A 15,009-nucleotide genomic window follows, 5' to 3' on the forward strand; every position below is an offset into this window, starting at 1 on the left:
TGTTTTGTATTTTTTTTTCAAAATACTGTTCTTTGCCTTGAGAATTGCAGTTCAATTAGAAAGAGAGTATGCCTTTCTTGAAGACACAGTGGAATTATAAACGACCCAGAAAGGAAATGGAAAGTCACTGTGTTGTAGCTTCAGCTTTAATGTTCAGAAGCATCATGGTCAAATTGAGATAGTCAGAAGAATGACAATGAAGCTCAAAGGGAAAGATGGACGTTAAATTGTTAGATTGCTCCTTGCCAACTGGATAGGAAACAGTTAATCCTGGAACAAGAATATACAGGTAGTCCTCGACTTACGACCACAATAGAGACCGGAAAATTCATCGTTAAGCGGTGTGGTTGTTAAATGACACATTACATGACTGCACCCAATTTTATGACATTTTTTGTGGCAGTCGTTAAGCAAATCACATCATGCAGTTCCCCATTGATTTTGCTTGTCAGAGGCTGGCTGGGAAGGTCGCAAATGGTGATCACATGACCCCGGGATGCTGCAGCTGTTGTAAAGACATGCCAGTTGCCAAGCACCTGAATTTTGATCATGTGACCATGGGGACACTGCAATGGGCGTAAGTGTGAGGACCGGTCACAAGTCACTTTTCCCAGTGCCCTCGTAACTGAACAGTCGCTAAACAAATGGTCATAAGTCGAGGACTACCTGTAAAAGCTATGATGATTTCTTAGAAGGAAGAATAAGGGTATTTTAATGAGAATAAGAATTCAGTGAGAACTCTGCTTTCAAATGAGAGATGTATATATAGGTAATTGAGGCCCACAGAACTTGTTTTCTCATGCTTTCTCCATACAGAGGGAGGTGACTTGCCTCTTTTGTGAAACCAGATCAGTTTGCATCTTTTCATTCTTCCCGTAACTGCTGTTCCTTTTATTAGGATGAGAACTGACTCTCTCACAAATAGCCTGAATTTAGAACAGAACTGTCTCACTGAGAAAGCTAGCTTGGATTTTAATAATTAAAAGTTAGGTGTCTCACGCACTGATTTAATCTGATTCATACCTGATGTAGAGTAAGAAGATGAAGCAGTGGAACTTTGGCTGTTGTTCAATGCCACCGGATGCCTTTGTGTGGCACTGTGATGCCGTTAAATTAAAATAAGGTCTAGATGGAGTGAACCACATAATATTCCAAACACTTAATTCCAGAACTTTTAAATATTCCAAACAATTTATTCCAGGCTCAGTAGTCGAATTCTCAAAATACAGAGACTAAAACCCCATTATTTATTTTATGGATTGTGCAAACATTTGCATATGTAGTCTTTTTGCCTTCTGCTTATTTAATTTTGAAACATCCTTAGGCTTTATGTCCTTCTCTGTGTTTGGTGTACGTGCGTTGAGTTTTATGACCTGATGAAATTGCATTAAATTGGCCTGGCTTGATGCTTGTTTCTAACAAACTCTTGAAATAATTATACTTGCAGCAAAATTGACCTAGCTGCTGTAAATCAGACAAAACCAACTGTGTTACCAACTTTGGTCTGGGCTTGCTTTTTTTAGAGCCATCATCTCATGTTAACTTGTACACTATATTGGATTATGAACAGTTCTGGTTCCTCATTCATTCTGTTTTATTTGACTTTGCCAGGGAATGTCCTGGCCAAACTATACTATGTGCTAAATAAAACTAAAACTAAACTATGTTCAGTTTTAAATGCCTAATATTGAAGTCCCCGTACTTCCAAAATGAATGATTCAGCATCCTTCTTCTTTTTCAAACTTTCAGAGTGGGGAAAGCATCATGGTTGAAGTTGCAGCAGGGCCTTTTGAAAGCAGTGAGAAGGTAAGCTTATTATCTTTTGAAACAACAGTAGCTTCTGTCTGCACAGTTTGGGTATTATAATATTGATGAGTTTTCCTATCTCTGATTGCACTCAATTTACACAAGCATACAATCCTGGCCAAAAGCACCATTTTGAGACCTCTTGGACTCTTGGTGAGAGAAAGCTAATGCAGGGCATGTCTTTTTCCTCCAGTGATGCAGTTTGCCCGGATAGTGCCCTTAATATTCTGATATAGCGTGCTTACAAAATGTAGCCATTTTTAATTTTTTTTTCCAAGTATTAAAGCTTGTTGACTTGGGTTTGATCCTAGAGTGATGGAAACTTGGTGGATGCCTCTGCTGAGCAGTCAGCTCCTCATGAGAAAGTAAGGATTGTGTTTAAGATACATTCACTGGATTTTAAATAGCCTCCTTTGCAAAAGAATAGCCTTTGGGAGGGGAAACCTAATTCTCTGTCCTCTCCACGTTTATTTCTTCAGGGTCTGGATCTAAGTGTTGCCCAACCAATTTTGATTAGGCTAAAATCTTTTTCTTGCCTCGTGTGGTGCATTTTATGAATCATATGTCTGTGGTGTCTGTCTGCTATATTCAGGTGTTTTCTCCGTGGCTTTTGTGTCTGGTCATACCTTTACAACACTCTGCATCTTGGTTACTGTTTTCTTATGTAGGTCCTTCATAACAAGTTCTGCATAAACTAGATGAGTAAATGGTTCTGATACAATTTAAATCTATTTTTTGTGAAAGATCCTTTGGATTGGTCTTACAGGGGGGTTTCAAAACACTGTTTTTCAGTTGCCTGTGGTCTTCAAGGTGCCCAGGATGGAATGGTCACCAGCAACGTTGTGTATGAGACCATTTTCATTACTTGGATTTGGTGATATTGTTGTGCCAGGTAAGTTTCTCTTTCAGCCATGGTGTCTTTTTCACCATCATAATATGGGCAACACAGGGAAAGACGTTTTCACATAACGGCTGTGTGAGACTTTTTAGGTCCATATACTGCAAATTTGTAAGTTTCTAAACCATTTTGTGTACACACACACACACACACACACTATACATTTACGTACAGTAGAGTCTCAGCTAACCGGCATCCATGGGGATTGGTGGATGCCGGCTAAATGTAATTTCTGGTTGCTTGAGAGTTACTATTAAACCCTAATACCCACTAGATGGCAGCAGAGAGATACAGATTTTTTTTGCCAGTTGCTTGAGAGTGCCGGTTTTTGTTTTCTGGTTGCTTGAGAGTGCTGGTTTTTTTCCGGTTCAATTTTTGTGCCCGTTGCTTGAGAGTGCCGGTTGCTTGAGTTCTGGTCAACTGAGAGTCTACTGTATATTGTATGTAAGAGAGAGACTGAGTATATTCTTCTTGCTTCCCTGTTTTTTCCCATTAAGTATAAAAATGATGGTAACACGTTATCGGCAGAATTAATTCTAATATAGCTAAATATAACCCATAGAATTCTGTGGGGCACCCTGCCAAGGAAATAAGCTTCATAGGTCCTAATTTTCTGTCCAGGCCTCTGCATATGAGTAGTTGGGAGAAGGCTCATAGCATTCTCAACATGAAACATTTATCTTCTCTCAATGTTTTTTCTTCCCTTTGGAAAGGCAGGAAAGGCAGAAGAAGCAGTGCAAATGTGGGAAATTAGAAATAGAGGCTAGTGCTATCTGGTCCTCCCCTTCCTCCCAAAATCCACATACAAAGCAATTGCTTACTCCAGGATTGTTCACAAGCAGTCATAGTCCCTGTGTTAAAATTCTGGGAGGGACGGAAGTTGAGGGTGCATAATGAAACTTGTAGCTTTCCCAAGCTTCAGTCATTATATTAATGCTTATCTCCATTTTTCATCTCCTGGTCAGTTTCTAAACCAGTAGTTGAAAGGGCTGTCAGAAATAAAGAGGAGTCCATTGTGCCTCCCTATAATTAGAAGTGTTGAAGTCCAAAGTGCAGCTTTCCTTGGTGTTCTTCCTAATGGCCACTCAAATGGAGCAGCCCCTCCTCATCCTCTTGTGCTCATTCCATGATTTGAGGTGCAAGGATGTGCTCACATGGTGGAGACAAGGGCCGTGGACTAGAGAGAGATTCTGTGCTGAGACTTGGGTTATGGGGTGGGATACAAAGACTGGAGGGGCAGTGGCATCTATAGCCAACTCAGCGACGCCAAAATAGTGACACCCACACAACATCATCATCAAACACCACCAGTACCTATTAGCATTCTGACATCTGACACAAGTAAATGAGTCATGTCATTTGTGTGGTGACTTCATGTATGTCTTGTCACTTGCCTCCCATTGTGGAGCCCCACGTGCAGAACAGCCAATCACAGCCCCCTCTCTAAAGCAGAAGTTAGGGGGGGCTATGCAAAGAAAGGAACAGAACCCATACTCAATCCCCATAATTCAACCTCCTGTTGAAAGTGCGCATAGTAGTGTGGGATAGCGGAGATGGTTGTTTGGATGGCTTTGTTTTCTTCCTGACAAAATACCTCTGACCTCTCTTTCATTTTGGGTGTCTTTTAAAGGTCTCCTGGTTGCGTACTGTCACAGATTTGATGTTCAGACAAGCTCTTCCTCTGTGTATTTCATTTGCTGCACCATAGGTAATCTATCCCAATAATGATTTTGAAAAACGGTATTGGCAGTTGTATCTACTGTGCCTAGCCTAAACCAAGGAGTGTAAAAATCTGCAACATCCAGTGACTTTCTTCTTTCTCTTTCTTTTTATTTTTAATGTTTGCCTTGTTCTGCAGCTTATGGTGTCGGCATGTTGATCACCTTCTTGTGTCTGATATTTATGAAGATGCCGCAACCAGCTCTTCTCTATTTAGTGCCGTGCACGCTCATAGCTTGTACCCTGGTTGCCTTGTACCGCAAAGAGATGAAAAAATTCTGGAATGGTAACAGCTATCAGGTGAGGAGAGACCTTTTCGGTTCTGCAGGCAGATGTTGCTTGCTCTTCGGTGAGATCCAGAGTGGCCAAAGCAGGTTAGCTGTTGGACGTGGATTGGGGAGTTCAGGTGCAAGGTCACTCTTGGCTGTGATCACTCCCTGTCTGATGCTAACCTACTCAATGCCCCTTAGTCCAACGCATCTCACAAGACTGTTGTTGTAGGACTAATATTTGGAGGGAGGGGTGCTATGTATGCTGCCTTGAGCCCTGGAGAAAAAGCAAGGTATCAGCCTAGTAGTGTGTGTGCCTTCAAGTCAGTCTTGACTCCTGGCAATGGCCTGGACAAGTCCCTTGGCAACATTTCTGGAAGTGTTTTGCTGGTGCTGCTTTCTTAGGGCTGCAAGAGGAGGACCGGCCCCAAGTCGTCCAGCTGGCTTTGTGCCCAAGGAAGAACTAGATCTCACAGTCTCCCGGTTTCTATCCTGGTGCCTTAACCCACTATACCAAACTGGCTCTCAATAATCGAGGAGTAAACAGAATAAATCTTCACTAAATATTTATTTTATTTATTTATCAAATTTTTATCACCGCCCATCTCCCCCTCACTGGGGGAAATACCTTGCTGAAAGAGAATCTCTTCTGAAGTAGGCCAGGAAGGCAGAAAGTTTGACCTTTTGGCCTGAGAGGGTCAGAGCCAGTTTGCAATGGCCTTTGCCCCCTTCCCTCTGACACCTCCTGGATCCTGTATTCCCTGCCCGCCCTCCACTTTATTTTTCTCCATGCCTGCCTGGTTTTTCTCTCAGTGTATCTGACTCCCTTCTCCTGTCTGCTTCCTCTTTCCATGTCCTCAACTGCTTTGCTTCTGTGCTTCCTTGTGTATCTGCCTATTGGCTTGGCTGTTCTATGATGTCCCCATCCAAGATGTTGCCTTCACCCAAACCACTTTTTGGGGAGCCCCCTGCATTGGACTCCCTAATCCCTGCCCAACCATTCTCCATCTCATTTGCTGTTACCCAGCCTTCCTTTGCACTACTCAGCTCTGCTTGATCCTGTCCAACCTGCTTTCATCCTCTTCTCCAGCTCTTTGCCACCTTCCCCAGTCTCCACCTACTTCCTTGACACTCCCTGCAGGACGTGGATGGGATTTTCAAACTGATGTGCACCCTTGATGTGGGTCAGTTACACAGGTATAGTGGTTAAGACGTTCAAAATGGTTCTCTCTTCTGATTTGAAAGCAATCAGGTTAAAGGCTGACAAGTTGCTTGCAGCATGAGCTTTTGTGGGTCATAGTCCACTTCGTTAGATGCACCAAGTATAATTTATATATCCTGTACATATGAAGTCTACCCAGCTGTAGTGGGTGGGGAGAAGAAAAGAGAAAAAGGGAAATGGTGAAAAGAGGAAGCAGAGACAGAATTACATTCTATCTTAACCAAAACCAAATCAGCAATAAGATGTGACATCAAATATATTAAGGTTATCTGATAATTGGTCCTGCTTTTGATGCTACCATGGGTATCAGGCTGTTTGGCATCTGCCCAAAACTGGAAGCGATTCTTTTCGATGCACAATTTTGGCACCCTTTGGCAAGATTGATTGAGATGGACAGAATTCACAAGAATTCCACTAACAGAACCAAGCTAATATATTCCCAAAATTCATGTGGGCAGAGGTCTCTTTGTTTTCTTTTTAGCTGCCTTTCTGTGAACTGGTGAACTCCCAGTTTGTTCACTGATAATGGAGGAGCGTGCTGCTGAAATGTTTACACAGTGGTCTTCTGAATCTTTATCAGTTGGGGAGCCAATCATTGCCATAGGAAACAGAGAAGTGCAGCTTAATCCAATATGTACTTTGTGCCTCTTTTCTAGTCTCACGTGGGCTCAGCTTCCCAAGCCATTTGCAAAGGATGGGCCTAGGAAATAAACGGTAAAAATGGAATTCAGAATCAGCGTATTTCAAATGGGACTCCCCTAGCCTTCATACTCCAGTTCAACTTCTAAAGTAACAAAAGACTACTCATATCTCAAATTACACGTTTCATTATTTAGAAGTACTTAGGTTGCGATAGCAATAGTTTCATACGCTTTTCTCGCCAAGCAAGGATTTAAATTGCTTTGAACTTTGGATCTTTGTGTCAGCATGACTTAGTCTGGAATGAGAATTCCAACTCACAATACGAGAATTTGAAGGCAGTTCAAACGTTGGGCTCAGATGGATGAGACCTTTAGTCTAATCTTTGTGTCCTCAGTGGCAAGAATTCTTTTTATCCTATCTACCTTGCACTTAAAGAAAAAGGGGGAAAAAATCCACACTTCGTTTTCTGTAAGTTCAGGCTGTGTGATTCAGCCAGCTATTAACATTCAACACTAAGTGGTGAAACCTTTAAATAAGAACAGGGGCAAAAGCCACCAGAATAACTGTCAGGTACTACATCCAGATTTGCTGGGTGGGAAACCCTCGAGTCTTATTTTATACTCTGCTCCAACTTCCAAGTTACCTGCACTCAAATTAATGCTCATTTGCCAGAGGAGATTTCTAAAAGAATTGCTCCCTGGAGAAAACTTAGTTGTTTTGTTCTCATTGCATTTGAGAAGCAAACAGGTCTTGGCAACGAAGTGCAGTGAGCAATCTTGTGGTGCCATTTCTGAATAAATTTTGTACCCAACCAGGTTTTTGAAAAAATACCTAACATGTTTGCTGTTACTAAACAGTGACGTGATTAACAGCATCCCTTGTGAAATAGTTTCAGAAATCTTAATATAGCACAGATCTTGATATTTGAAGCAATATACCATTGCCTTTTAATTGTTGCATTCTTTTTCCTAAATTACAGTTGCATAAAGTGAAGGAATTTGGAGCTTGCAGCTTGATCTTGTTTCTAGTTAGGCATGCAGATAAATCTGATTAGGGTCTTTGTGGGGTTTCCAGAAATCTGCTTTCAGATCTTTGGAACCCGTTGCACAGTTAAAGCTGAATCACAATGTCTTGCCAGCTTGTGTTTTTCCATCCACCCATTTTAGTCTTAGCAATGATGACAAATGCTGAATCAGCCAAAGAAACCACAGCTTAGAAAATGTTATAAAAATAATCTATATTTTTATGGGCTCGGTCCTTAAATAGAAGTAAGTACACTAGATATTTTTCTGTCCCTCTAGAAACTTCCGTTCAGCTCTACGTCATATATAAATTGTGCAGCTTTCATGCTCATACTGCCTTAAGTACACCTGTAGTAGAAAGGCAGGGGATAAATTGAATGAATAAGTACATTTTGTTTTTATTTTATTTCTGCTGGTCATGGAAAAGGACAATGAAGTGTACTGGGGACTTGAAAACCCTAGCCAGCTTCCTCTGGCCTCTTTGAAATGTCAGCTATTATTTGCAGCAGATTTCCATACCTGTCTTTGCCAGCCGTAACAACTGTAACATATTCTTGGATGCTGATTTTACCATTCAGAAGTTGCATTGGATGCTTTTACAAGCCTGTGGCATTTGCATATGCTGAGCTCCGAGGTTGCTGAATCAAGAGGAATGCTGCCTCCCTCTCCGCCCCCCTCCCCACAAGTGTGTCTGTGTTTGAGTTGATGGAGCCAGCTAGCAAACAAAAATTGCACACTGCTTGAATGTTTAACACTTGCCTCTTCATCTTCCTGCCTACCTGTGTTTACTCTTGGCTTGAGTTGGCAGCATGGTTTTTCAATCTGCACTTTGTTTGGTTCTTGACGGGGGCAGAATCAGACTCCAGCCTTCTGTCCGTGAATGGGATCAGTGCCAAATTTCTCACTCGACCTTTTTGCCCTGTCCTTCAGCTTGGTGCAACACTCACCTGAATTTCTTTTCCATGGATCTTTTTCTGGGCTGGGATGCTATTTTTCTCCAGCAACTTATGGAAAACATTCCTTGAGGTTACGGTTGTTGCTTTCATTATACTATTATGTTTATAAGACCCCCTGGCTCAGTGATGACTCTGAGTGGTGTACAATATAGTAGTAACATACTACTAAAAAGATACAAATGTATTTACACCCAAATAGGAAAGAAGGTTGAAGTTCAACATATCTGATAGATTTGCTTAACACTGAAAGATGTAAGCAAATTTGCAGTAGCCTATTAGATGCGAGGGCGATCTGGCTGTGACATCAGTCACCCCATTGATTGCCAGGGTTGATTTCGCTGATCTGGCTAGCTAGGTGGGTTTCCCCTTCCTTCCTCACTGCTCCATGTGCATCTCTTCCAAAATTGCGGAAGAGGACAGCCATCCTAGATAGGAGTGTACCAGTTTTTGGTCAAGGGTATACAGTAGCTGCAGTAGCCTGCTGTAATTGGCCTGTTCAGACAGTCCCATTCAGCAGGGAGATAAGTGAGGAGAACCCGGAGAATTATACTACCTCAGGCTTCCCCTCTTCCTTTTGGCCATGGTGGGCTGGACCGACTGATCATCGCAATTCCAACCCAGCTAGAGGGTATTTGGTGTTGGAAGCTAAACTAAAAAGACATGGAGAGAAATGTAGGTCTTTGTCAAAACTCTGACTTAGCAGCTGTGTGTCTACCTTACAAAAAAAAAAAAGGCTGATAAAAGAAGAAACTGACATTAAGCAAGGCAATCATGCTTTGTCTGAATCTTTGTCTACCTCCTTGAGCCAGCTGGCTGCCTTGTAAATAATACCAAGAGGTGGGAACAGCCAGCCAGATGTCCTCCACCTGTTCTGGACTTCAGTTACCATCAGCCCTAAATAAATAATTGCCTGCCTGTCCCGGATTGCCACCCAAGGCAACTGCATCATTCTCCCTAAGTGCACTGTTGACTCTGCATTTTATTGGAGGAAACCCACCTGTGGCTGTTGCTGTTGCCAACCTCTGAAGAGCACTGCCTCTAGTTCCCTCCTGGAGGCTCTTGGTGCAAGGAGATCCTCAGGACAGGGAAGTTTTCTAGTCTCCCCCCCCCCCCCTGCTCAAGGGAATAAAGCCATGAAGTTGGATCAGACAGGTGATGGTTGCAAAGAAAGCCTTGATTGCCTTTCCAGCTGCATTCTTGGGAGACCCCCTGCACAGGATGATGGGTGTTAAGGGTCAAATGTTTGGACATTTGATTGAGCAGAACTATCCCTCTCCAGCAGCATCTGCTTAGATGCCCAGTATTTCTGCAGTGGGTCAGCTGCAGGCTACACTAGCCTCATGTCTTGAGCCAGTTTAAGATAAACAGCACATCCCAGCTCTGAGCTACAGATTCAGATCCATATGGCACGTGTACCTTTCTTAAAAGAGCCATATGAATTAACTCACAGGAAAATACTCAACTCATTAAAAACAGAAGCAAAGGATGCATGATCATCCCTCTCAGTCCCACTGTTTTGATTGATAACGTAAAAGTATGGCAGTCTGGATTGCCCGGGCCTCACAAGCTTAGCATTTTTTCAGCTTCCATCTCCAATTATTAGTTTGGCCTGAAAGTGGCTTTCTGTTTGAATTTTTTTTTTAATCACCCTCTTTGGCTTCATATTTCCTGGCAGAAACACATTGTAGAAAAGCACTTTTTTACCTATTAGCTTTTAGAAAACGTTGACCAACTTCAAGAAAACTAAAGACTTACCTGTATGTTGGTTCTTTACCTTCTGGGGAGTTATGGGTGTTTGTTTTTTTTAAGTCCCCAGGTTTTTTCTCCAACGCTAAGATATCAGCAGCTGATTTTGTGAGTGATGGACAGCTTTCTTTCTCATAGTTGGATAGTAAGAGTATGTAATTTGTTAGAGTGAGGATACTTTATGAATATGTTGACCAGGTTCATACATTTGCTTAATCATGATTTACTGACTAAATCATAATTCACACAATTTCCTATGCCCCAAACTAACCACTTTTTGACTCCTGTACTATATGAATCCAACCATTATGTTTTCTTTGGGTATTATAGCCCAACAGCTTACGTTTCTGACTTTTAAGCACAAATCGTTGTTTTTTTCCTTCCTATGAATCAATTGGTTTTTAGACTCTACCAACATTTTTTTAAGTGAGGCTTCTCTACTCTATAATGGATTGTTTTTATGCTGTCTTAAAGCATCTTATATTTTCTCTCCAAAAATGTGATTTAAATATGTGTATGAACTACAGTAAATTGTATCTGGTTGAGAATATCTAACGCTCTTGCTCAGCTTATTGTCCAGGGTTTCCTGAAAAGAGGAAATGATCAGTGATCATTTTCAATTTTCTAGTGCAAATCGTTCCACCCCCACTTTCCAAATATATGAATTTGTAAACCAATAGCAAAACTTTAGTGTTTGTATGTGTTGCTTCTGAACAGTGGCTTTGATTGTTCACTTAGATAAACCTTCCTTATCTTTGGTCCTGGCTGAATACTGTCATATTTGTTATAATATTATCCTTGTAGTTGCCTAGCAAAAATAGAAAACCAGAGATTTGATTCCTAACATACTATTTGTTTTATATTCAGGTGATGAATTCTGCTTCTAATGAAGAAAATGCCACACAAGCCACTGAACACCATGAAGGACAATAATACATCATCAAAAATAACGTACTATGATTTTCTACTCAAATAATAGAGACTGGTTTAATTTTTAAACTGGAATATTTCATACACTTTATTATGAAAAGAATTGCCTTTTTTACACTTGCACATATATTTTTGTGAAAAGTTTACTATTGATGCTCTCAGAGTTGTTAGAACCTGTTATTTCTTGAGGTACTAAACCATATTCAATAAACCTGTGCCTTGCTTCACTTCTAAAGATTGTTGCCTGTGAGATAGATAGTACTTCTAATCAATTGTCCAATTTGCTCCTGGATCTGAGGCTTTCCAACTGAGACTTTATTTGAAGCATTTTGGAGCAGAATAATACAGACCACAAGTGTCTTACCAGAGGCCCAGCTAGCAGAAAATGCCAGATGATAACTTGGTTGGGCCATAGGTTCCTATGCAAACACAGGAAAGCATCGATGGGCAACTGTTACATGCAACCATGTAATTCCATGCTTGTACTTCCCAAAACTACATTATCCCATAATGCAGTTCCCAGAACTCCAGGGTGATGCCAATATTTGGTAGCAAAATATATGTTGGATCGCATCCAATGATTATCCCTCAAAAGAGGAAAACGGGCACTGAAGCCTCAACATTCCCATTTTTTAAAACCTTAAACCATGAAAAAAAAAAACGCTGAAACGTTCAGCCCTGCCTTTTCCATTTTCTAGAGGTGTCACTGTCACACTCTCTTCATCTTCAATGGCTGAAGGAAAAAGATGCACAAAAAGGGTCCCCACCCCTATAAGACGTAAGGGGTTAGGAACTCACAAAGTGAATGAGCAATGGAAGACGGGTCAGCTGAGATGAGCCCGTTAACTCATTTCTGTTATAAATAGGAGTTCCAGCGCTTAGTCCATCATGGACTAATGAATATTATTGAAAAAGAGTTTTAAGATAAAAATAGGAACAAAAACCAGAAACTTCTTTTTCCCTTTTAAACATAAATATGTTTAATAAAAGTTCTAAGTTTCAAAATCAGGGATTTGTTTTCAGTTCTTCCCTGATTGCAGCTGAGAAGGGAAGCTACGGTAGAAATGGAGGGGGAACATAGCAAGATAGGTAGATTCTCCTAACTTTCTTGGAAATGACAGAATTAACATAACTTTAAGCTCTCGGTAGGCATGCAGTAGGGGACCTAATAATTCTGATTATAGTGGTTATCTTTTCTTAGAGATGTAATTCTTAACTGTAGTAACTCATACACAGGAAGTGCTACAAAATCTAAATGAATATTCATTCTCAATTAAGATGGCCAGGCTTTCCTTTCTTTTGCATTTTCTAAGCATCCGTGAATAAGTTCAACTCTGGTGTATTTTTTATTTTTATTAAGTAGAAAAACAATAGGAAAAGCACAAAAAGAAAAGGAAAGGAATACATATACATATACATATATATATATACACACACACACACACATATACATACATACATACATACACACATACATAAAAATACCTAACATTGTAATTCTTAACTCATCTTTTATTGTTATCACTGTAACAAATCTCATTATTTGAATTTTTATTTCAACCTACACCTCAGTGCAAAGCTTACGCAATGTTCATAATATTAATAAAAAAATTAAACTAGTATTTTGATTTGAAATAGATTTCCTGTTTTTAACATCTTCTGGAAGTGCTAATGAACAGACGTCTCATAAGTTTGAGCAGCAACATAGTTTTAAACCAAAGATACTGGGAGGAATGTGGTTAAGAAAAGAAAAGGGAAAAAAAGACTACTAGCAATGACTTAGTTCAGATGTAATGGGAGAACAACAGTGTAACACAGGCTTCTCATTTGGTGTCTTCCAGATACTTTAGCACTGCAGCTCCAGAATATTGTTGAGAATTCTGGGAATTGTATTTCCCACATGTTTAGAAGGCATAAAGTTGGGAAAAGCTGGAGTAACTAGATAGCATAGATCTTTTCTTGTGGACCAAGTGAAGAGATGAAGCTTTTAAAACTTTTAACTGTTTTTCATGATGTTTTCACTCAGGAGAAATAGACTTCATTTAAACTAAACTTCATTTAAGCTAATGAGAACAAGTCTAAAAAGCAGTTTAAAAGCACCCTCTATCCTTTTTAATAGTTCCACATTTGTAAGTCACCTCCACAAAAGAGGGCCCATAAAGCAAGAATTTCCTCTAAATTTGTAGGCTGTCTCATAGCAACTTAAAATTTTGATTTTGTGTGGATTTCTAATTTAGGGTGACACTTAGACACATGAAGAAGGTTGTCTTCATGAGATCTTCCCTCCCATGCCCCAAGATGTAGGCAATGAAAGGTGGAATAGATAGAAGCATCATAGCTACAATTCCTTAGTCCAGATAGCAGATTATATTATGTTCAGGGACTTTCCTGGACCATTTTACAGAAGAGTTTCCATTCACTGTTGAGGAGACAAAGAAATGGAAGATGACCTACATTTTCTTGCTGTACCGTTGGGATCTTCTATACATTTCCTTGTAAGGGACAGGAGCATGCTGCTGGGATATTTCCTGTCTTTTTAAAAAAAATCATTATTGATGGACCTTTATTTATTTAATTATCACCTGAGTCCTTTCTGTCAAAAGGCTTATTGATCATGTGAGATACTGTACATTTGAAAGAACCAAGGATGCAGAGCAGGGATCCAATTAGTGACTGACCATCAGGTTTATAGACCTGAAAAACTTGAAACAAGAACTACCAAGCTTTCTTATCCTATTCCCAACACAATCCATCTTTCTTTTTACTCTTAATTATTCTTTAGTCAACATGAATTCAAACACTGACAGACTTCCATTTTAACACTGGTTGTAATAACTCAAGTGAAACTGAAACTTAAATTTACATGATGGACACAAAAGAGATCCTTTTCTCTTAAAATGTCTTTGATGTGATAAGAGGCAAGGTTAAATTGTAGATAAAAGGTTTTAGTTTTAGTTTTGTTTTTGTTTTGTTTAATTTTGCTGGGTTTGGGGGAATGAAAGACAGCCAGAAATGTCTTGACTTTAGAAACTGAATAGACTTTGTCTATTTTTTTTACATTATGCTTGATAATTTGGAATTTTTTTTAAAAAAAAGATCAATAATTTTATTTGTACAGGAATGTCAAATGTAATCTTGTTTAATGACTAAGGTTCATTGGATTACATTTGTAAGGAATACAGTGTTTCTCAACCTTAGCCAACTTGAAGATGAGTGGACTTCAACTCCCAGAATTCCCCCAGCCAGCTGGTGATACCATGATACTAGCTGGCTAGGGGAATTCTGGGTGAAGTCCACTCATCTTCAAGTTGCTAAGGCCGAGGAACACTGATCTAACAGGTTATTCACTGAACATGCATTTGCTTTTTTTGGAGAGTGAGATGAGTAAGTATGATTCAAATTATGACAAATGTTCCAAGGATTCTCATTTTGAAATGTCAAATTAACTCTGTCTGCATGGATTATTTAACAATATTCTTTAAAGTTGGATATTTTTAACTAGTGGCCACTGAATTGCATTGGATACTTACGAAAAGTGCTTAAAAATTCAGTTGGCCATTTTCACTTTAAGAGCCTTAGTAATAACATTAATCATAGTGCTTTTATGGCAATAATCCATTCTGATAATCACCTTCCTTACTGCTTTATTTCTGAAACATTGTATATTTTTGTTTTCTAAGATTATTATAATTTGGAAAAACATTTTGTATCAAATAAACTTTCAGCAATAATTGGGGTATTATCCTTGTGTTATTTCCTGTCTGGTTTACACATTAAAGTATAGCCTTGCTCACGTCAA

At 39.8% G+C, this 15,009-nt stretch overlaps 1 protein-coding gene across 2 annotated transcripts in view; it reads left to right on the top strand.

The window, feature by feature from the left end:
• Window positions 1-15,009, top strand: part of SPPL2A (signal peptide peptidase like 2A) — a 28,979-nt gene extending 13,970 nt beyond the window's left edge. The window contains exons 11-16 of one of the 2 annotated variants that reach the window (XM_063314245.1): window positions 1,750-1,806; window positions 2,118-2,171; window positions 2,599-2,698; window positions 4,335-4,412; window positions 4,563-4,723; window positions 11,148-15,009. In XM_063314245.1, coding sequence (XP_063170315.1) covers window positions 1,750-1,806; window positions 2,118-2,171; window positions 2,599-2,698; window positions 4,335-4,412; window positions 4,563-4,723; window positions 11,148-11,213 — 516 coding nt within the window. In that variant the 3' untranslated portion in view covers window positions 11,214-15,009. The remainder of the gene's footprint in view (window positions 1-1,749; window positions 1,807-2,117; window positions 2,172-2,598; window positions 2,699-4,334; window positions 4,413-4,562; window positions 4,724-11,147) is intronic. The other variant, XM_063314246.1, reaches the window with a different exon arrangement.

The sequence above is a fragment of the Candoia aspera genome, chromosome 13 (assembly GCF_035149785.1).
Source record: "Candoia aspera isolate rCanAsp1 chromosome 13, rCanAsp1.hap2, whole genome shotgun sequence".
Lineage (NCBI taxonomy): Eukaryota > Metazoa > Chordata > Lepidosauria > Squamata > Boidae > Candoia > Candoia aspera.